The sequence below is a fragment of the Oncorhynchus keta genome, chromosome 28, assembly GCF_023373465.1.
Source record: "Oncorhynchus keta strain PuntledgeMale-10-30-2019 chromosome 28, Oket_V2, whole genome shotgun sequence".
In the NCBI taxonomy this organism is placed as follows: domain Eukaryota; kingdom Metazoa; phylum Chordata; class Actinopteri; order Salmoniformes; family Salmonidae; genus Oncorhynchus; species Oncorhynchus keta.
In genome coordinates this window covers 28,832,728-28,848,640 of record NC_068448.1, presented here as the reverse complement: position 1 = coordinate 28,848,640, position 15,913 = coordinate 28,832,728, and the positions used below count along the sequence as shown (strand labels likewise).

Below are 15,913 nucleotides of genomic sequence, written 5' to 3'. Positions count from 1 at the left end.
GAAAATATTGTGTTTTAAGATGTGCATCCACAATGTGATGCACAAAATGTGTTGATCAGTCCAGTGGTTCTGGAGAAGATGTTTAAAGTAGTCAATATCATACAAAATAGTCAGAAATACATCAAAAGCATATTGCATGATCAGTTTGATTTTGAGTTCTGATATTGGCCAAGTGTGGTTAGCAGCACAGAAGTAGCTCATCCTAGGGTGATATCCAATTTGTCCTAATGGTGCCACAGTAGGCCCACAGCTGAATTCCAGAATTTTTGCTTGCAGCTTTTATTTATATCTTGTTCTTGATTTGATACCATGTCTTGTTTTGATGCGTTTTGATTGATGTCACGTCTATGCTAATATGGCTAAAATTCGCAAACTAGGTAACCAACAACGGTAACGATGTATGGGAGAGACAAGTGCAAATGTATTTCTGGTTTCAATAAACCTTGGAGACAAAATATAGTTTTCATGTCAACAATCAAAGCCAACCCTGTCGGTTTTGCCCAATGGTTGTACACGCAACGGTTTTGTTTGTTAAACAACCAACCCGTCTATAGGGATGTGGATATTTTTAAGGACTGCTTATTTCTAAAGAACGGATGAGGATTATTATAGAGGTCAATAGTAGTAATTGGTCTACACAGGGTATAGTGTCCCCTTTTTATTTCACAAACTTGATTCCACACGGTTTAAACAAATTAGCAAATGCCAAATTAAAAACAAAGGCCCTCCCTCCTTCAAGTCTACAGTGTATTTGTGTTGAGTTGAAAGAGCCATAAAGCGCATTAACTTGAATAGGTATAACACAGTATGTTTGAGTCTATCACTTGAACTTCATGATGGTAAAACATTGATTAATAGTATTACTCATTCAGATAATTGATTCAGGTAGTTCAAAAGCAGGGATACATTTCCAGCCAATCCAGTATACTTGCGAGCACAAGGTTCATGGGAAATTAACTATGGTTCTCAAATTCCTATTTCTTTCAGAATAAGTCTATGCACATGTTCAGAGCCCTGGTCATAAATACAAATATATTTGATCATAAAAAGATGCTGCAATGAAAAGCACAGAGGCTGTCCACCATCAATTTATAAAGCTTGAAATGATAATGATGACAATAATATTGATGATAATGATGGCCGTAATAATAATAAAGACACGGTCATGTATTTCACAGCACATAAAGATTATCAATAGCGAAAACCAAAAAGGTACATATGCCTAACAAAGACATCTTGCTCCACACTGGCCTTTAAAAATATATGACTATTCTGGAAATATGGATATTCTGGAACACCCTTAAAGCAGTTCTCTCCAACCCTGTTCCTGGAGAGCGACACTCCTGTAGGTATTCAATCCAACCCGTTGCGGTAGATTAGGGTTGGAGAAAAAAACTATAGGACGGTAGCTCTCCAGGCACAGGGCTGGAGAGCCCTGACTTAAATGATCACCTTACTCAAAAACTATTGGTTATTTCTTCATTATTCCACTGTTAAAGGTCCAATGCAGACGTCTTTTTTTATCTCAATATCAAATCCTTTCTGGGTAACAATTAAATACCTTACTGTGATTGTTTTCAATTAAAGTAGTAAAAAATAAACAAAAATTGCTTCTTAGCAAAGTGCAATTGCTCAAGCAAGAATTTTGTTAGGACTGTCTGGGAATGGGGTGGTAAAAACAGAAAACTAGATGTTATTGGCAGAGACATTTGGACTAATTAACCTGGTGATGTCACCAGGCAGGCCAAAAAGCCATCCCACCATAACAGGCTGACATTTCAGGTGGTCTTTTCAAACTAGAAGGGCATTTTCATAATTTTCCCAGTATTATTCCAACCTCAGTGTGAAAATATATTTAAAATCTTGTTTTTTACTACCCCCCCCCCACAAATGGGGCATGTCAGCAGTCAAGTTTTCAAGATAAACGCATAATCACAGTTTTTATTCTGTACTGAAAGTGAAAAAGTTGACTGCTGACATGAAAATACAAGAGATGGGATTGTGGACTAATGAAAAAAATACTAAAACATAGTAATTTATTAAAATATCAATTTACCTGGCTATATTAACATTCAGTGCAGATATTACTGAGCAGGTTAAGCAATGGAATGCATATAAAAGCTCTTCTTCAATTCATGCTTTTCAGTGTTCCACACAGCAATGCCCTATGTTTTACAATTGACCCTTGTTTGCAATCTGCAACAACAGACAATAATGGACATACAAGATAAATCAATTAAATATAGGTACCAGTGTTCAATAGCAACGCTTCCTCCCCACACACACACACATCATCATATGGTTAAAACAATCATTAGTGGATTCTGTCCACAGTATACTCTGATCAGGAGAGAATAGATACAGAATGCATAATTCAACGACAAATGTACATTAATACAGTAATATCATGGTTTGTTTTCACAGAACATCAGTCACTCTACACAGCATTGACACAGCATTTTGAGATGAGAGAGATAAAGCCCGCTAGGTATGTACAGTATTATTTTCTAGAATAATTTTCTCAAGCATGAAAGTAAAAGGCATAGATAGGCACATAGGTCAGGACTGCCACTGGGGACAACATACAGTGCATATCTGAAAGCTAAAACATACAGAACTGTCCCTGCATTTTCTTCAAGGTATTGTAGATCAATTCAACTGACCTATCATGAGAATCGACCCTACATCATTTTACAGCATGTAGCAGGTAGCTTATGTATAATGACACCACATAGAGACATTGAAGAGCGACACTTGAGATAAAGAGCTATGGCTTATTACAAATTTATTATAGACTCAAACTTGTGGTCTTGGTCTGAAGAACCACACAAGATCACTTGGTCTGGGGATCACTGTCCAAGTTTTGGGCTTGAGTCCTGGCACCAGTGTATGGGTCTGGGTCTCGTGTAATAGTCTCTGACAAGACCGTATGAATATCAACTCCTGAGTTAAATGGCCAAGTAGCAGTGACTCAAAATCCTGGCTGGCAAAACGTCTTGCTTTACTTATGTAGGAGCAGGGCTGGAATGCAATGTTGTTGAAGGAAATATACTCTTGACTCCATCTCTGTTACAAACAACAGACTGGGGTATCTCATTCCACAAGGTATAAAACATCCCAGATGGCAAAATCTCATCCATACACAATAGACAAATAAGACCGTATTCCATAACATTATGGCAAAACCTAAAAAGTACCTTTACAAAGAAAGCTTGATTCTTTGTACAAAAACCTTTAACACACTTTCAAGATTTTAAATACAGTGAGCACCGAAAGTATTGGGACAGTGACAAATTGTTTAGTTTTTGTCTCTGTACTCCAGCACTTTGGATTTGAAATTATACAATGACTATATGGTTAAAGTGCAGACTGTCATCCAGCACTTTGGATTTGAAATTATACAATGACTATGAGGTTAAAGTGCAAACTGTCCTCCAGCATTTTAGATTTGAAATGATACAATGACTATGCGGTTAAAGTGCAGACTGTCAGCTTTAATTTGAGGGTATTTTCATCCATATTGGGTTAACTGTTTAGAAATTACAGTACTTTCTGTACATAGTCCCCCAATTGTAAGGGACAAAAAGTATTGGGACAAATTCACTTGTGTATTTAAGTAGTAAAAAGTTAAGTATTTGGTCCCATATTCATAGCACACAATGACAACATCAAGCTTGTGACTCTGCACATTTGTTGGAGGCCCTTGCTGTTTGTTTTGGTTGTGTTTCAGATTATTTTGTGCCCAATAGAAATTGATGGTAAATAATGTAGAGTAATTTTGGACTCACTTTTATTGTAAATAAGAATAGAATATGTTTCTAAACACTTTTACATTAATGTGGATTGCTACCATGATTACGGATAATTCTGAATGAATCATGAATAATGATGAGTGAGAAATTTACAGATGCACAAGTATCATACCCCCAAATACATTATTCCCCATTTATTTCTAATAGGGCCACAAAATAATCTGAAACACAACAAAAACAAACAGCAAATGCATCCAACCAATTTGTAGTCACAGCGCGCTACGAATATGGGACCGACTACTTGACTTTTTATTACTTAAATACACATAATCTGCAAAATTGGAATTATTCGCCTACCTCCTCATGCCTTTTGCACACATTGTATATAGACTCCCCCTTTTTTTTCTACTGTGTTATTGACTTGTTAATTGTTTACTCCATGTGTAACTCTGTGTTGTCTGTTCACACTGCTATGCTTTATCTTGGCCAGGTCGCAGTTGCAAATGAGAACTTGTTCTCAACTAGCCTATCTGGTTAAATAATGGTGAAATAAAAAAAATAAAAATAAAATAAGTTAATTTGTCCCAATACTTTTGGGTCCCCTAAAATGGGGGGACTATTTACAAAAGTGCTGTAATTTCTAAATGGTTCACCCGATATGGATGAAGATACCCCCAATTTAAAGCTGACAGTATGTGCTTTAACCTCGTAGTCATTGTGTAATTTCAAATCCAAAGTGCTGGAGTACAGAGCCAAAACAGCAAAACAACGTATCAATACTTTTGGAGCTCACTGTACAACAGAGGATACAGTATATTTCAATGAAAATAATCTAATTCAAAAGTTAAAAAAAATAAAAAATCAAAGAATGAATGTAAACCGCATGAAACACTTGAGGTCCTACGTACCTCTCTCTGGCCAGGTCATTTAACTATAATCAATGCAAACAACTTATCAAGTCATTTAATCAATCTCCTATTACAGTATTTCACATATCATTGAACTCCTCTCTCTTACTACTCTCCTGACAAAATGTTCATACATTGTTTCATTAGGCATCATTATTATGTTGTTTGCTCCCAATTTGGTTTGAGATTGTCATTTTCAGGGCGCTATTCATGTGGTGATAGGTCTGGTTGACACGGGGCGTGCCCACGTGCAAATTATTTTCAACCCTGTACCGTCTGTATGATATAGTAACAATGGCAATTACTCCCAAAGAAATGTGACTTTCAACAAGTACTTGCAGTTTTGCATCAGTTCATAAACCATAACCATGACTGCCAGTCAGGTGTAAACATCTGTAAAACATTGCCAAATGCTCTTATTTTACGACAAAGACTTCAGTGCATTTTCATTCCTTTTGGCTCCATAAGCTGAAAACCCTGATCAGATCGACAAATCTGGGGTATTAAGGTTCAGAACGCTTCTCCGGGCAGTGGCTTTTATTCAAAGTCTGCTATCTTTGGCAAGAGAGTGCATCATCCAGTTCACCTTGGTCTTCCAGCTCTCTCTCAGAGCTTCGTTAAATTTGACTTTGAAATTCTTCAGCGCTTCTTCCTCCGATTTCCCCAAAGCCAATGAGTCCTTAGAAAAGGGTGAGACAAGAACAAAAATATCAGAAGGATGACGGATGTGCCTTTACCATTTAAAACAACTCACATTACTATATTGGTAATCATCATCAATATTAATATCATGATCATTAGATTATCATCATCATTGTTAGCAAGGTCCCTGCCACCACCACCATCAACATGATCATAATCACCATCATTGAGGTCCTTGCAACCAACATCATCATCACCATTATCATCAATCGCACTAGTCATCAACATCATCACCATTATTAGTAGCTGCAGACGTATCCTTGTAACCATCACCAAATCATCAATCAACCATATTTTGAAAAGGACACTGATCTCAGGTGTAGGACCTTGCATAGACGTTATCTGACTACTGTGGTTAAAACTAGAGGAACTAACAAGTGTAAAATAGCATAAATCATTGTGTGTGTAGGAGTGATGTACTACAGTATACATAATGCTCCGTTCAACATATCCGGCAATAAAAGGAGGCGCCCCTCTCACCTTTAGGTACTGGATGTCCTTGAAGGAGCTCAGCTCAGGCAGTCCGGCTGCTTTCATCATGGCAAACAGGTTAACAAACAGTGTCCCATTGCGACACAAGATCTTATAGGCCTGCTCACAGCACTCTCTGAACCTGTTGGTGGCACAATACGAGATGTACCACACCATTATAATGGAGCTTCAGGATCACCGTAAAATAAGTATGCATGGTTATATAAGTACGTACAGGTATAAGTAAAATGATTCACAGTTGGGTGCTAACAAATCACCAATAATATGAGATTGACAAATACATTAAGATGATCGGATGTGCCCCCTATAGTCTCTGATTTGGAGTAAAAACAAAACCACAAATGGAATTATATGAATACGGTGACAGATTCGTAAAACATCATTATGTATCTTTCTGTTTTATTTTTTATCTTGGTACAACTCTATATTAACAGAGACAATACAGTGTTGGATATGAAAAATATATACTATATAATACTATATAACACAAAATATGCCATTTAGCATACTGTTTTATCCAAAGAGCCTTACTGTCATGCGTGCATACATTTTTCGTATGGTTGGCCCCAGCGGGAATTGAACACATGATAGGGGATTGTGTCACGCCTTGGTCTTAGTATTTTGTGTTTTCTTTATTTATTTGGTCAGGCCAGGGTGTGACATGGGTTATTGTGGTGTGTTTTTTGTCTTGGGGTTTTGTGGGGTGTCTACGTAGTCTATGGCTGCCTGAGGCGGTTCTCAATCAGAGTCAGGTGATTATCATTGTCTCTGATTGGGAGCCATATTTAGGCAGCCATATTCTGTGAGTGTTTCGTGGGTGATTGTTCCTGTCTTTGTGTTTGCACCAGATAGGGCTGTTTCGGTTTTCGTTATTTAATTTCGTTATTTTTGTAGTTTCTGTATGTATAGTTTTTCCTTATCATGAATCATCATCACGCTGCATTTTGGTCCGATCCTTGTTCTACCTCTTCGTCAGAGGAGGAGATAGAAGAGAGCCGTTACAGATTGATAGATTTCATGTTTTACCTTTCAAACTTCTCACTGTTGTTGGTCCTCCCTTGTTGGATGACGTGGACAAAGTCGTACGTCAGAATAAAAGGCACACGTTCCCTGTTGATCCCAAATTTGCTCTTGAAGTTTCCCAGAAAGTGCCCAAAGTCAATGTGGAACAGCTAAAAGAGAAAAAAAGAGTGAAGACAAGCAGGAGATTAACAGACGTTTTCCACACCATCCAAACATTATTATGAAACATCATTATTCGAGATTTCCATTGTAGCTGCAGGCAAGTGAGGTCTTAAAAATGGATCAGATTAAATATGTTGGTAACACAAGTATTGAATAACTCATGAACAAGCCATTAAATGGAAAATAAACTGGATGATCTCCACTTGAGACTATCCTACCAACGGGACATTAAAAAATGTAATATCTTGTTTCACCGAGTCGTGGCTGAACGACGACGCAGATAATATTCAGTTGGCTGGGTTGTCTGTGCATTGACAGAACACCTACGTCTGGTGTGTGTCTATTTGTCAATAACATTTGGTGCGCGATTTCTAATATTAAGTAGGTCTCGAGGTATTGCTCGCCTGAGGTAGAGTACCTCATGATAAACTATAGACCACACTATCTACCATATTTTTTGTAAACGTCTATTTACCACCACAAACGGATGCTGGCACTAGACCGCACTCAACGAGCTGAATAAGGCCATAAGAAAATAAGAACATTCTCATCCAGAAGCGGCAATCCTAGTGGTCGGGGACTTTAAACTTAAATCCGTTTTGCCGAATTTCTACCAACTTGTGCAACCAGAGGGAAAAAAACTCTCGACCACATTTACTCCACACACAGAGAAGCATACAAAGCTCTCACTTGCCATCCATTTGGCAAATCTGACCATAATTTTATCCTGATTCCTGCTTACAAGCAAAAACTAAAGCAGAAAGTACCAGTGAGATGGTTTGGAATGAGTTGGACCGCAGAGTGAAGGAAAAGCAGCCAACAAGTGCTCAGCATATGTAGGAACTCCTTCAAGACTGTTGAAAAGGCATTCAGGGTAAAGCTGGTTGAGAGTGTGCACTCCATCATGTGATCAGATCTTTCTCACATGCTACAAGTAAAGAGACATATTGCCCAACTCCGCACGTGCTAATTCAATTCCGAGGTGCATAGAGAAGATATTGGAAGAACTGTCCACATTTACTTTTCATCAGCCAACAAGATGGCTGCCTAACGAACAGCAAAAGCACGGTCCTATGTCAATCTACTATCCCCATAGCACAAAAGTCTAACTATTCTATTCTGTGCAATAAATAAATATTCCAAACATTCTGGGACAGTTGTGGGATGCGATAGATCCCAAATTAATACAACCACTAGCATAAAAAAAACGTTTTTTTATGCAATGTGGATGATGCAACAGATCAGAAAGTTGAACTTAAAATGTTGATAAACTATTTGGCTATTTCTTCAAATTACAAGCGCAGCAATGCGCACATGGTAGTCAGCTATAAGTGTGAATGTTCCATTAGCGGAAAACACCATTGTCAAAAGTCACTGCAAATGCAATTATTCATGTAATGCTAATATTATAAAGGTGCATTTTTATGGTGAAAATGATCTTCCCCAAACTGGAAACTCAGCGCTGCTTATCTATGCCAGTTAGGCATATAAAACAAATTAATGTGCTTAATTTTAAGAAGTATTGGCCACTTTAGTTGTGATACAAATCTCATTAAAACACATTGGCCTATGGGCTAGGCCACGTGAGGTGTGCGACAATAATTCCAAAAAGTTTTTTAAAAAGACATAGTTTCTTATGCAGGGCATCATTCACAAGTGATAATATATCATTCACAATTGATAGGCTAATATTGTCACCAATCAGACTATTCTTGATTTCATCTTGTCTTTACATATACTAAATAATATACGTGTGAAATTTGTTTTGATTTAGAATGGACCATTATCATGCACCTGTATCGAAACAGGGGCAGTGGGGGAAAAATCCGTCATCTATGCACTTAAATAGCGAATGGAGAACAATTTTCCCCGTGGTTTATTTTCATGCCAGCCAGGTAGGCTATACTCCTGTTGTAAATATAAGCAATGTGCTTAATATTAGGAAAGTTGAGAAATAAATATAGTAGGCCTAGCCTATAGAAAGCTGATGGGATTCTAGTCTTTTTATTAGCGGCCATCACTCTGTTTTCTCCCGCAATTGCATTGCCTATAGAAATGTTGCGTAATGGGCTCTCATGACGTGTTTGATTAGATTTTCATATACATTTGCATTGATGTCAGAGTGATTAGAGGGACAATAGAGTGCTGAGTGACAGGCAGTTAAGCAAGTTTGGTAGACTACTAATGACCAGCAGCACCATCAGAGCTTGGAGAAGTCTAATTACTGTGACTAAACGGTCATGTGGAGTTTGACTGCCTTCATGACTCGTGACCGCTGGTGTGACGGTAATGTGGTCACCGCAACAGCCCTTGGCGTAGGTCTCCAGATCCTCAAAAAGGTCGACAGCTGCACCATTGAGAGCATCCTGATCGGTTGCATCACCGCCTGGTATGGCAACTGCTCGGCATCCAAACGTAAGGTGCTACAGAGGGTAGTGCGTAGGGCCCAGTACATCACTGGGGCCAAGCTTCCTGCCATCCAGGACCTCTACACTAGGCGGTGTCAGAGGATTGTCAAAGACTCCAGTCACCCAAGCCAGAGACTGTTCTCTTTGTTACCGCACAGCAAGCGGTACCACAGCGGCAAGTCTAGGCTCCTTAACAGCTTCTACCCCCAAACTATAAGGCTGCTTAACAATTAACAAAATGGCCACCTGGACTATTTACATTGACACCCCCTACCACCCTTTGATTTTACACTGATGCTACTTTCTATTTATTATCTATGCATTGTCACTTTCCCTAACTACATGTACAAATTAACACGACTAACCTGTACCCCTGCACATTGACTCAGTACCAGTATATATATATAGCCTTGGTATAATTATTTTATTGTGTTACTTTTTTATTGAATTTTTTACTTTAGCTTATTTAGTAAATATTTTCTTAACTCTATTTCTTGAACTGCGTTGTTGGTTAAGTGCTTGTAAGTAAGCATTTAACAAAAACCTGTTGTCTTTGGTGCATGTGACAAATAACATTTCATTAGATTTTTTAAATGCTTTACAGATTATTATGAATTATATAAATTGTTATAAAGTGGCTAGTTTGCATCATCTGTCTTCACTAAAACCACTGCAAAGGTTTTGCTTTCAAACTTTGTTTTTAACAGTTGTGTGAAGTACTTACAGTTGAAGTCGGAAGTTTACATACACTTAGGTTGGAGTCATTAACTTTTTTTCCCAACCACTCCACACATTTCTTGTTAACAAACTATAGTTTTGGCAAGTCGGTTAGGACATCTACTTTGTGCATGACACAAGTCATTTTTCCAACAATTGTTTACAGACAGATTATTTCACTTATAATTCACTGTATCACAATTCCAGTGGGCCAGAAGTTTATATACACTAAGTTGACAGTGCCTTTAAACAATTTGGAAAATTCCAGAAAATTATGTCATGGCTTTAGAAGCTTCTGATAGGCTAATTGACATAATTTGAGTCAATTGGAGGTGTACCTGTGGATGTATTTCAATGCCTACATTCAGTGCCTCTTTGCTTGACATCATGGGAAAATCAAAAGAAATCAGCCAAGACCTTAGATTAAAAAAATTGTAGACCTCCACATGTCTGGTTCATCCTTGGGAGCAATTTCCAAATGCCTGAAGGTACCACGTTCATCTGTACAAACAATAGTACGCAAGTATAAACACCATGGACCCACGCAGCCGTCATACCACTCAGGAAGAAGACGCATTCTGTCTCCTACAGATGAACATACTTTGGTGCGAAAAATGCAACTCAATCCCAGAACAACAGCAAAGGACCTTGTGAAGATGCTGGAGGAAACAGTAAAATCAACAGTATCCACAGTAAAACAAGTCCTATATCGACATAACCTGAAAGGCCGCTCAGCAAGGAAGAAGTCACTGCTCCAAGCACGGCATAAAAAAGCCAGACTACGATCTGCAACTGCACATGGGGACAAAGATCATACTTTTTGGGAGAAATGTCCTCTGGTCTGATGAAACAAAAATATAACTGCTTGGCCATAATGACCATCGTTATGTTTGGAGGAAAAAGGGGGAGGCTTGTAAGCCGAAGAACACAAGCATGGAGGTCGCAGCATCATGTTGTGGGGTGCTTTGCTGCAGGAGGGACTGGTGCACTTCACAAAATAGATGGCATCATGAGGTAGGAAAATTATGTGGATATATTGAAGCAACATCTCAAGACATCAGTCAGGAAGTTCAAGCTTGATCGCACATGGGTCTTCCAAATGGACAATGACCCCAAGCATACTTCCAAAGTTGTGGCAAAATGGCTTAAGGACAACGAAGTCAAGGTATTGGAGTGGTCATCACAAAGCACTGACCTCAATCCTATAGAAAATTTGTGGGCCAGAATTGAAAAAGCGTGTGCGAGCAAGGAGGCCTACAAACCTTACTCAGTTACACCAGCTCTGTCAGGAGGAATGGGCCAAAATTCACCCAACTTATTGTGGGAAGGTTGTGGAAGGCTACGCGAAACGTCTGACCCAAGTTAAACAATTTAAAGGCAATGCTACCAAATACTAATTGAGTGTATTTACATTTCTGACTACTGGGAATGTGATGAAAGAAATAAAAGCTGAAATAAATCATTCTCTTTACTATTATACTGACATTTCACATTCTTAAAATAAAGTGGTGATCGTAACTGATCTAAAACAGGGCATTTTTACTAGGATTAAATGTCAGAAATTGTGGAAAAACTGAGTTTAAATGTATTTGGCTAAGGTGTATGTAAACTTCCGACTTCAACTGTAAGTAAAAATGCTTGAAAGTACTACTTCAGTCATTTTTTGGGGGTATCTGTACTTTACTATTTATATTTTAGACATCTTTTACTTTTACTCCACTATATTCCTTAAGAGAATAATGCACCTTTTACTCCATACATTTTCCCTGACACCTAAAAGTACTTTTTTACATTTATAATGCTCAACCAGGACAGTATTAGGGCATCTATCAATATAACACTTTGTGTTGGAGTGTGCCTGTCTGTCCATTTAAAAAAAAAAAATAATCGTGCTGTCTGGTTTGCTTAATATAAGGAATTTGATGTATAGCATTTACTTTTACTTTGTACTTTACGCAAGTAGGACAATTGAGTACCTTTACTACCACTGTACTTGAGTACATTTAAAACCAGATACATTGGGACTTTTACTCAAGTAGTATTTTACTGGGTAACAGTCACTTGAGTCATTTTCTGTTAAGGTATCTTTACTTTTACTCAAGTATGACATTTTAGTACTTTTTCCACCACTGGTTTTAAATGACGACATTCTGGCATGTCTGCCTCGTGATTGATTCCCTTTTTGAAGTTACTAAGAAAGTCTGTCATTGATCCCAGACCATTGTCACTGCTGTTGCCTAGGGTTGTGTTTTCAAGACAATTAGCATTTCTGTGTGTAGTAAGACGTGTCACTTTGTGGTAGAACTAACTACTACGCATATGTATCTATCCATCCAAAAGTATATGGACACCCCTTCAAATGAGTGGATCTGGCTATTTCAGCCACACCCATTGCAGACAGGTGTATAAAATCAAGCACACCGCCATGCAATCTCCATAGACAAACATTGGCAGTAGAATGGCCTTACTGAAGAGCTCAGTGACTTTCAACGTGGCACCGTCATAGGATGCCACCTTTCCAACGAGTTTGTTCTTCAAATGTCTTCCCTTGCGATGCTGCCCTCGTCAACTGTAAATGCTGTTATTGTGAAGTATAAACATATAGGAACAACAACGGCTCAGTCGCAAAGTGGTAGGCTACACAAGCTCACAGAAAGGGACCGCGGAGTGCTGAAGCACTTAGCACGTAAAAATCGTCTGTCTTCGTTTGCAACACTCACTACAGAGTTCCAAACTTTCTCTGGAAGCAATGTCAGCACAATAACTGTTCGTCGGGAGCTTAATGAAATGGGTCTCCATGGCCAAGCATCGGCTGGAGTGATGTAAAGCCCGCCGCCATTGGACTTTGGAGCAGTTGAAACAGGTTCTCTGGAGTGATGAATCGCGCGTCACCATCTGGCAGTCCGACGGACGAATCTGGGTTTAGAGGATGCCAGGAGAAGGCCCAATGCATAGAGAAGGCCCCAATGCATAGTGCCAACAGTAAAGTTTGGTGGAATAATGGTCTGGGTTTATTTTTCATGGTTCGGGCTAGGCCCCTTAGTTCATGTGAAGGGAAATCTTAATGCTACAGCATGTTATAGACGACTCTGTGCTTCCAACTTTGTGGCAACAGTTTGGGGATGGACCTTTCATGTTTCAGCATGACAATGCCCCTGTACACAAAGCGAGGTCCATACAGAAATGTTTTTTCGAGATCAGTGTTTAACAACTTGACTGGCCTGCACAGAGCCCCGGACCTCAACCCCATCGAACACCTTTGGGACGAATTGGAAGTCCGACTGCGAGCCAGGCCTAATCGGCCAACATTAGTGCCCAACCTCACTAATGCTCGTGGCTGAATGGAAGCAAGTCCTCGCAGCAATGTTCCAACATGTAGTGGAAAGCCTTTCAAGAAGAGGTAGAGGCTGTTATAGCAGCAAAGGGCGGACCAACTCCATATTAATGCCCATGATATTGGAATGAGATGTTTGACGAGCCCACATACTTTTGTCATCTATCGATCCATCCACCAATCACATGTAGTAGAGTCAGTATCATAGTTTTTGAGAGGTCAAGTGTGATTATTTTGACTTACTGGCATTTCCATCGTCTGTCTAAGAATAAGTGTTCATCAGTTTACTTTATGAATGATTAATTAATTGTGTAAGATAAAAAAGCTAAACATTTTTGTTTCTTAGGTATAAACAATGAGTTCTATTCCTACCAGGAATACCCACTCTAATCAGACTTATACAAATTATCAGTTTCTACACATAGAAAAAAAGGAAATCCTGTGCATCTCACCTGCCCAGTCTCCTTGATCATGATATTGTCGTTGTGGCGATCTCCAATACCCAACACGTAAGTGGCTACACAGTAACCAGCACATGATAGTGTGAACTCCTCAATGGCCTGGTCAAGTTTATCCCTGCTGACAAAATAGATGAGAGAGAGGAGAGACCACATGGGATCAGTTTGCTCTCTCCGCACTTTCTTTTATCCCTTCCTCCATTGAATGTTATATCTCTTTACCTTTCTCTCACATTCCCAAGTCAAGTGGAAACAGTGGGGTACGCACGCACACACTTGACCCTCTTTCTCTCAATATAGTTGAGGCATGAGGCAGGTTTTTGTCACAGCTCTATTAAATATTTGCAGAGAAGATTCGGAGGGTGACAGATGATTGACAGCCATGTTACACAGTCCTGTCTAGACATCTATTGGGTTCACTATGTTAAACTATTACAGCTATTCCCCATTCCATTCTAACCAAGAGGCTTTAACACTTTGCAACTTATGTATGATGTGGAGCTGTTTTGACAGCCCTTGTACTGCACCCACCCAACATTACTTATATAACGCCAATAGTTTATACATTATTTAAAGGTTTAGCTTGTCTGTCGAAACATTGGTTATTAGGTTATTACATTTTTGCATCTGAGCTCCTAGAGTGTGCGTCTCTCCTTTTCTTTTCCAAGTGTTCTACTCCGCTAGCCAGCACCTCGCCTAAACAGGTGTGCGTTTCTTTTGCCTCCAGATTAATCTTGCAAAGCCAGAAATGTAATTTTTTTGCGTAATTGCATCAGATGCTCGATTAGCTTCTTGGGGGAAATGTATGAGACAAGACACTAAATGGAAACTGTGAGCCAAAGAATTGGCCAAATGTCCCCTTGCCTTCCGAAATTCAAAAGATGAATACACGTGAATTCACCTGCGAAATCGTGATTGGTCTAAATGATAAGTGACAAACATCTGCGCACTAGGAAAAAAGTTCCTTGTTAGTCGTCGCCTCCCACAGCCTGTTGACAGACGCTACGATACCATCCTATGTTACGTGCGCCTGTCTATGAGAGATAAGGATTGAGGTCCCGCCAGTCAGCATCAAAGGCAACTGCAAAAACGCTGTCACAACTAGCCAGTATGATTGTCTTGGATTTAGATGTTTAAACAGTTAATAAGCTCAGATCTGGTGCAATTCACCTCTAAGGTCAAATCATAGGTTCAGTTTAGCATGTTTGAGAGCTACCCTATCTGTAATTCGTTTCTTCGAAGATATACACTACCGGTCAAACGTTTTAGAACACCTAATCATTCAAGGGTTTTTCTTAAATTTTTACTATTTTCTACATTGTAGAATAATGAAACTATGAAATAACACATATGGAACCAAAAAAGTGTTATAATATATAATATTTTATATTTGAGATTCTTCAAATAGCCACCCATTGCCTTGATGACAGCTTTGCACACTCTTTGCATTCTCTTAACCAGCTTCACCTGGAATGCTTTTCCAAAAGTCTTGAAGGAATTCCCACATAGGCTGAGCACTTTTCCTTCACTCTGCGGTCCAAGTCATCTCAAACCATCTCAATTTGGTTGAGGTCAGGGGGGTTGTGGAGGCCAGGTCATCTGATGCAGCACTCCATCACGGTCCTTCTTGGTTAAATAGCCCTTACACAGCCTGGAGGTGTGTTGGGTCAATGATAGTCCCACTAAACCCAAACCAGATTGGATGGCGTATCTTGCAGAATGCTGTGGTAGCCATGCTTGTTAAGTGTGCTTTGAGTTGTAAATAAATCACAGACAGTGTCACCAGCAAAGCACCCCCACACCATAACACCTCCTCCATGCTTTACGGTGGGAAATACACATGCAGAGATCATCCGTTCATCCACACCGCGTCTCACAAAGACACGGCGGTTGGAACAAAAAATCTCCAATTTGGACTCCCGACCAAAGGAAAAATGTCCACTGCTCGTGTTTCTTG

General features: G+C 39.2%; 1 protein-coding gene across 4 annotated transcripts in view; it reads right to left on the bottom strand.

The window, feature by feature from the left end:
- Positions 1–2,019: 2,019 nt before the first annotated feature.
- Positions 2,020–15,913, bottom strand: part of pik3cd (phosphatidylinositol-4,5-bisphosphate 3-kinase, catalytic subunit delta) — a 53,041-nt gene continuing 39,147 nt past the window's right edge. For 3 of the 4 annotated variants that reach the window (XM_035740622.2, XM_035740621.2, XM_035740624.2), the window contains exons 20-23: positions 13,951–14,077; positions 6,881–7,026; positions 5,843–5,975; positions 2,020–5,339 (exon numbers count right to left, since the gene is read on the bottom strand). In XM_035740622.2, the coding sequence (XP_035596515.1) occupies positions 5,202–5,339; positions 5,843–5,975; positions 6,881–7,026; positions 13,951–14,077 (544 nt within the window). In that variant the 3' untranslated portion in view covers positions 2,020–5,201. The remainder of the gene's footprint in view (positions 5,340–5,842; positions 5,976–6,880; positions 7,027–13,950; positions 14,078–15,913) is intronic. The other variant, XM_035740623.2, reaches the window with a different exon arrangement.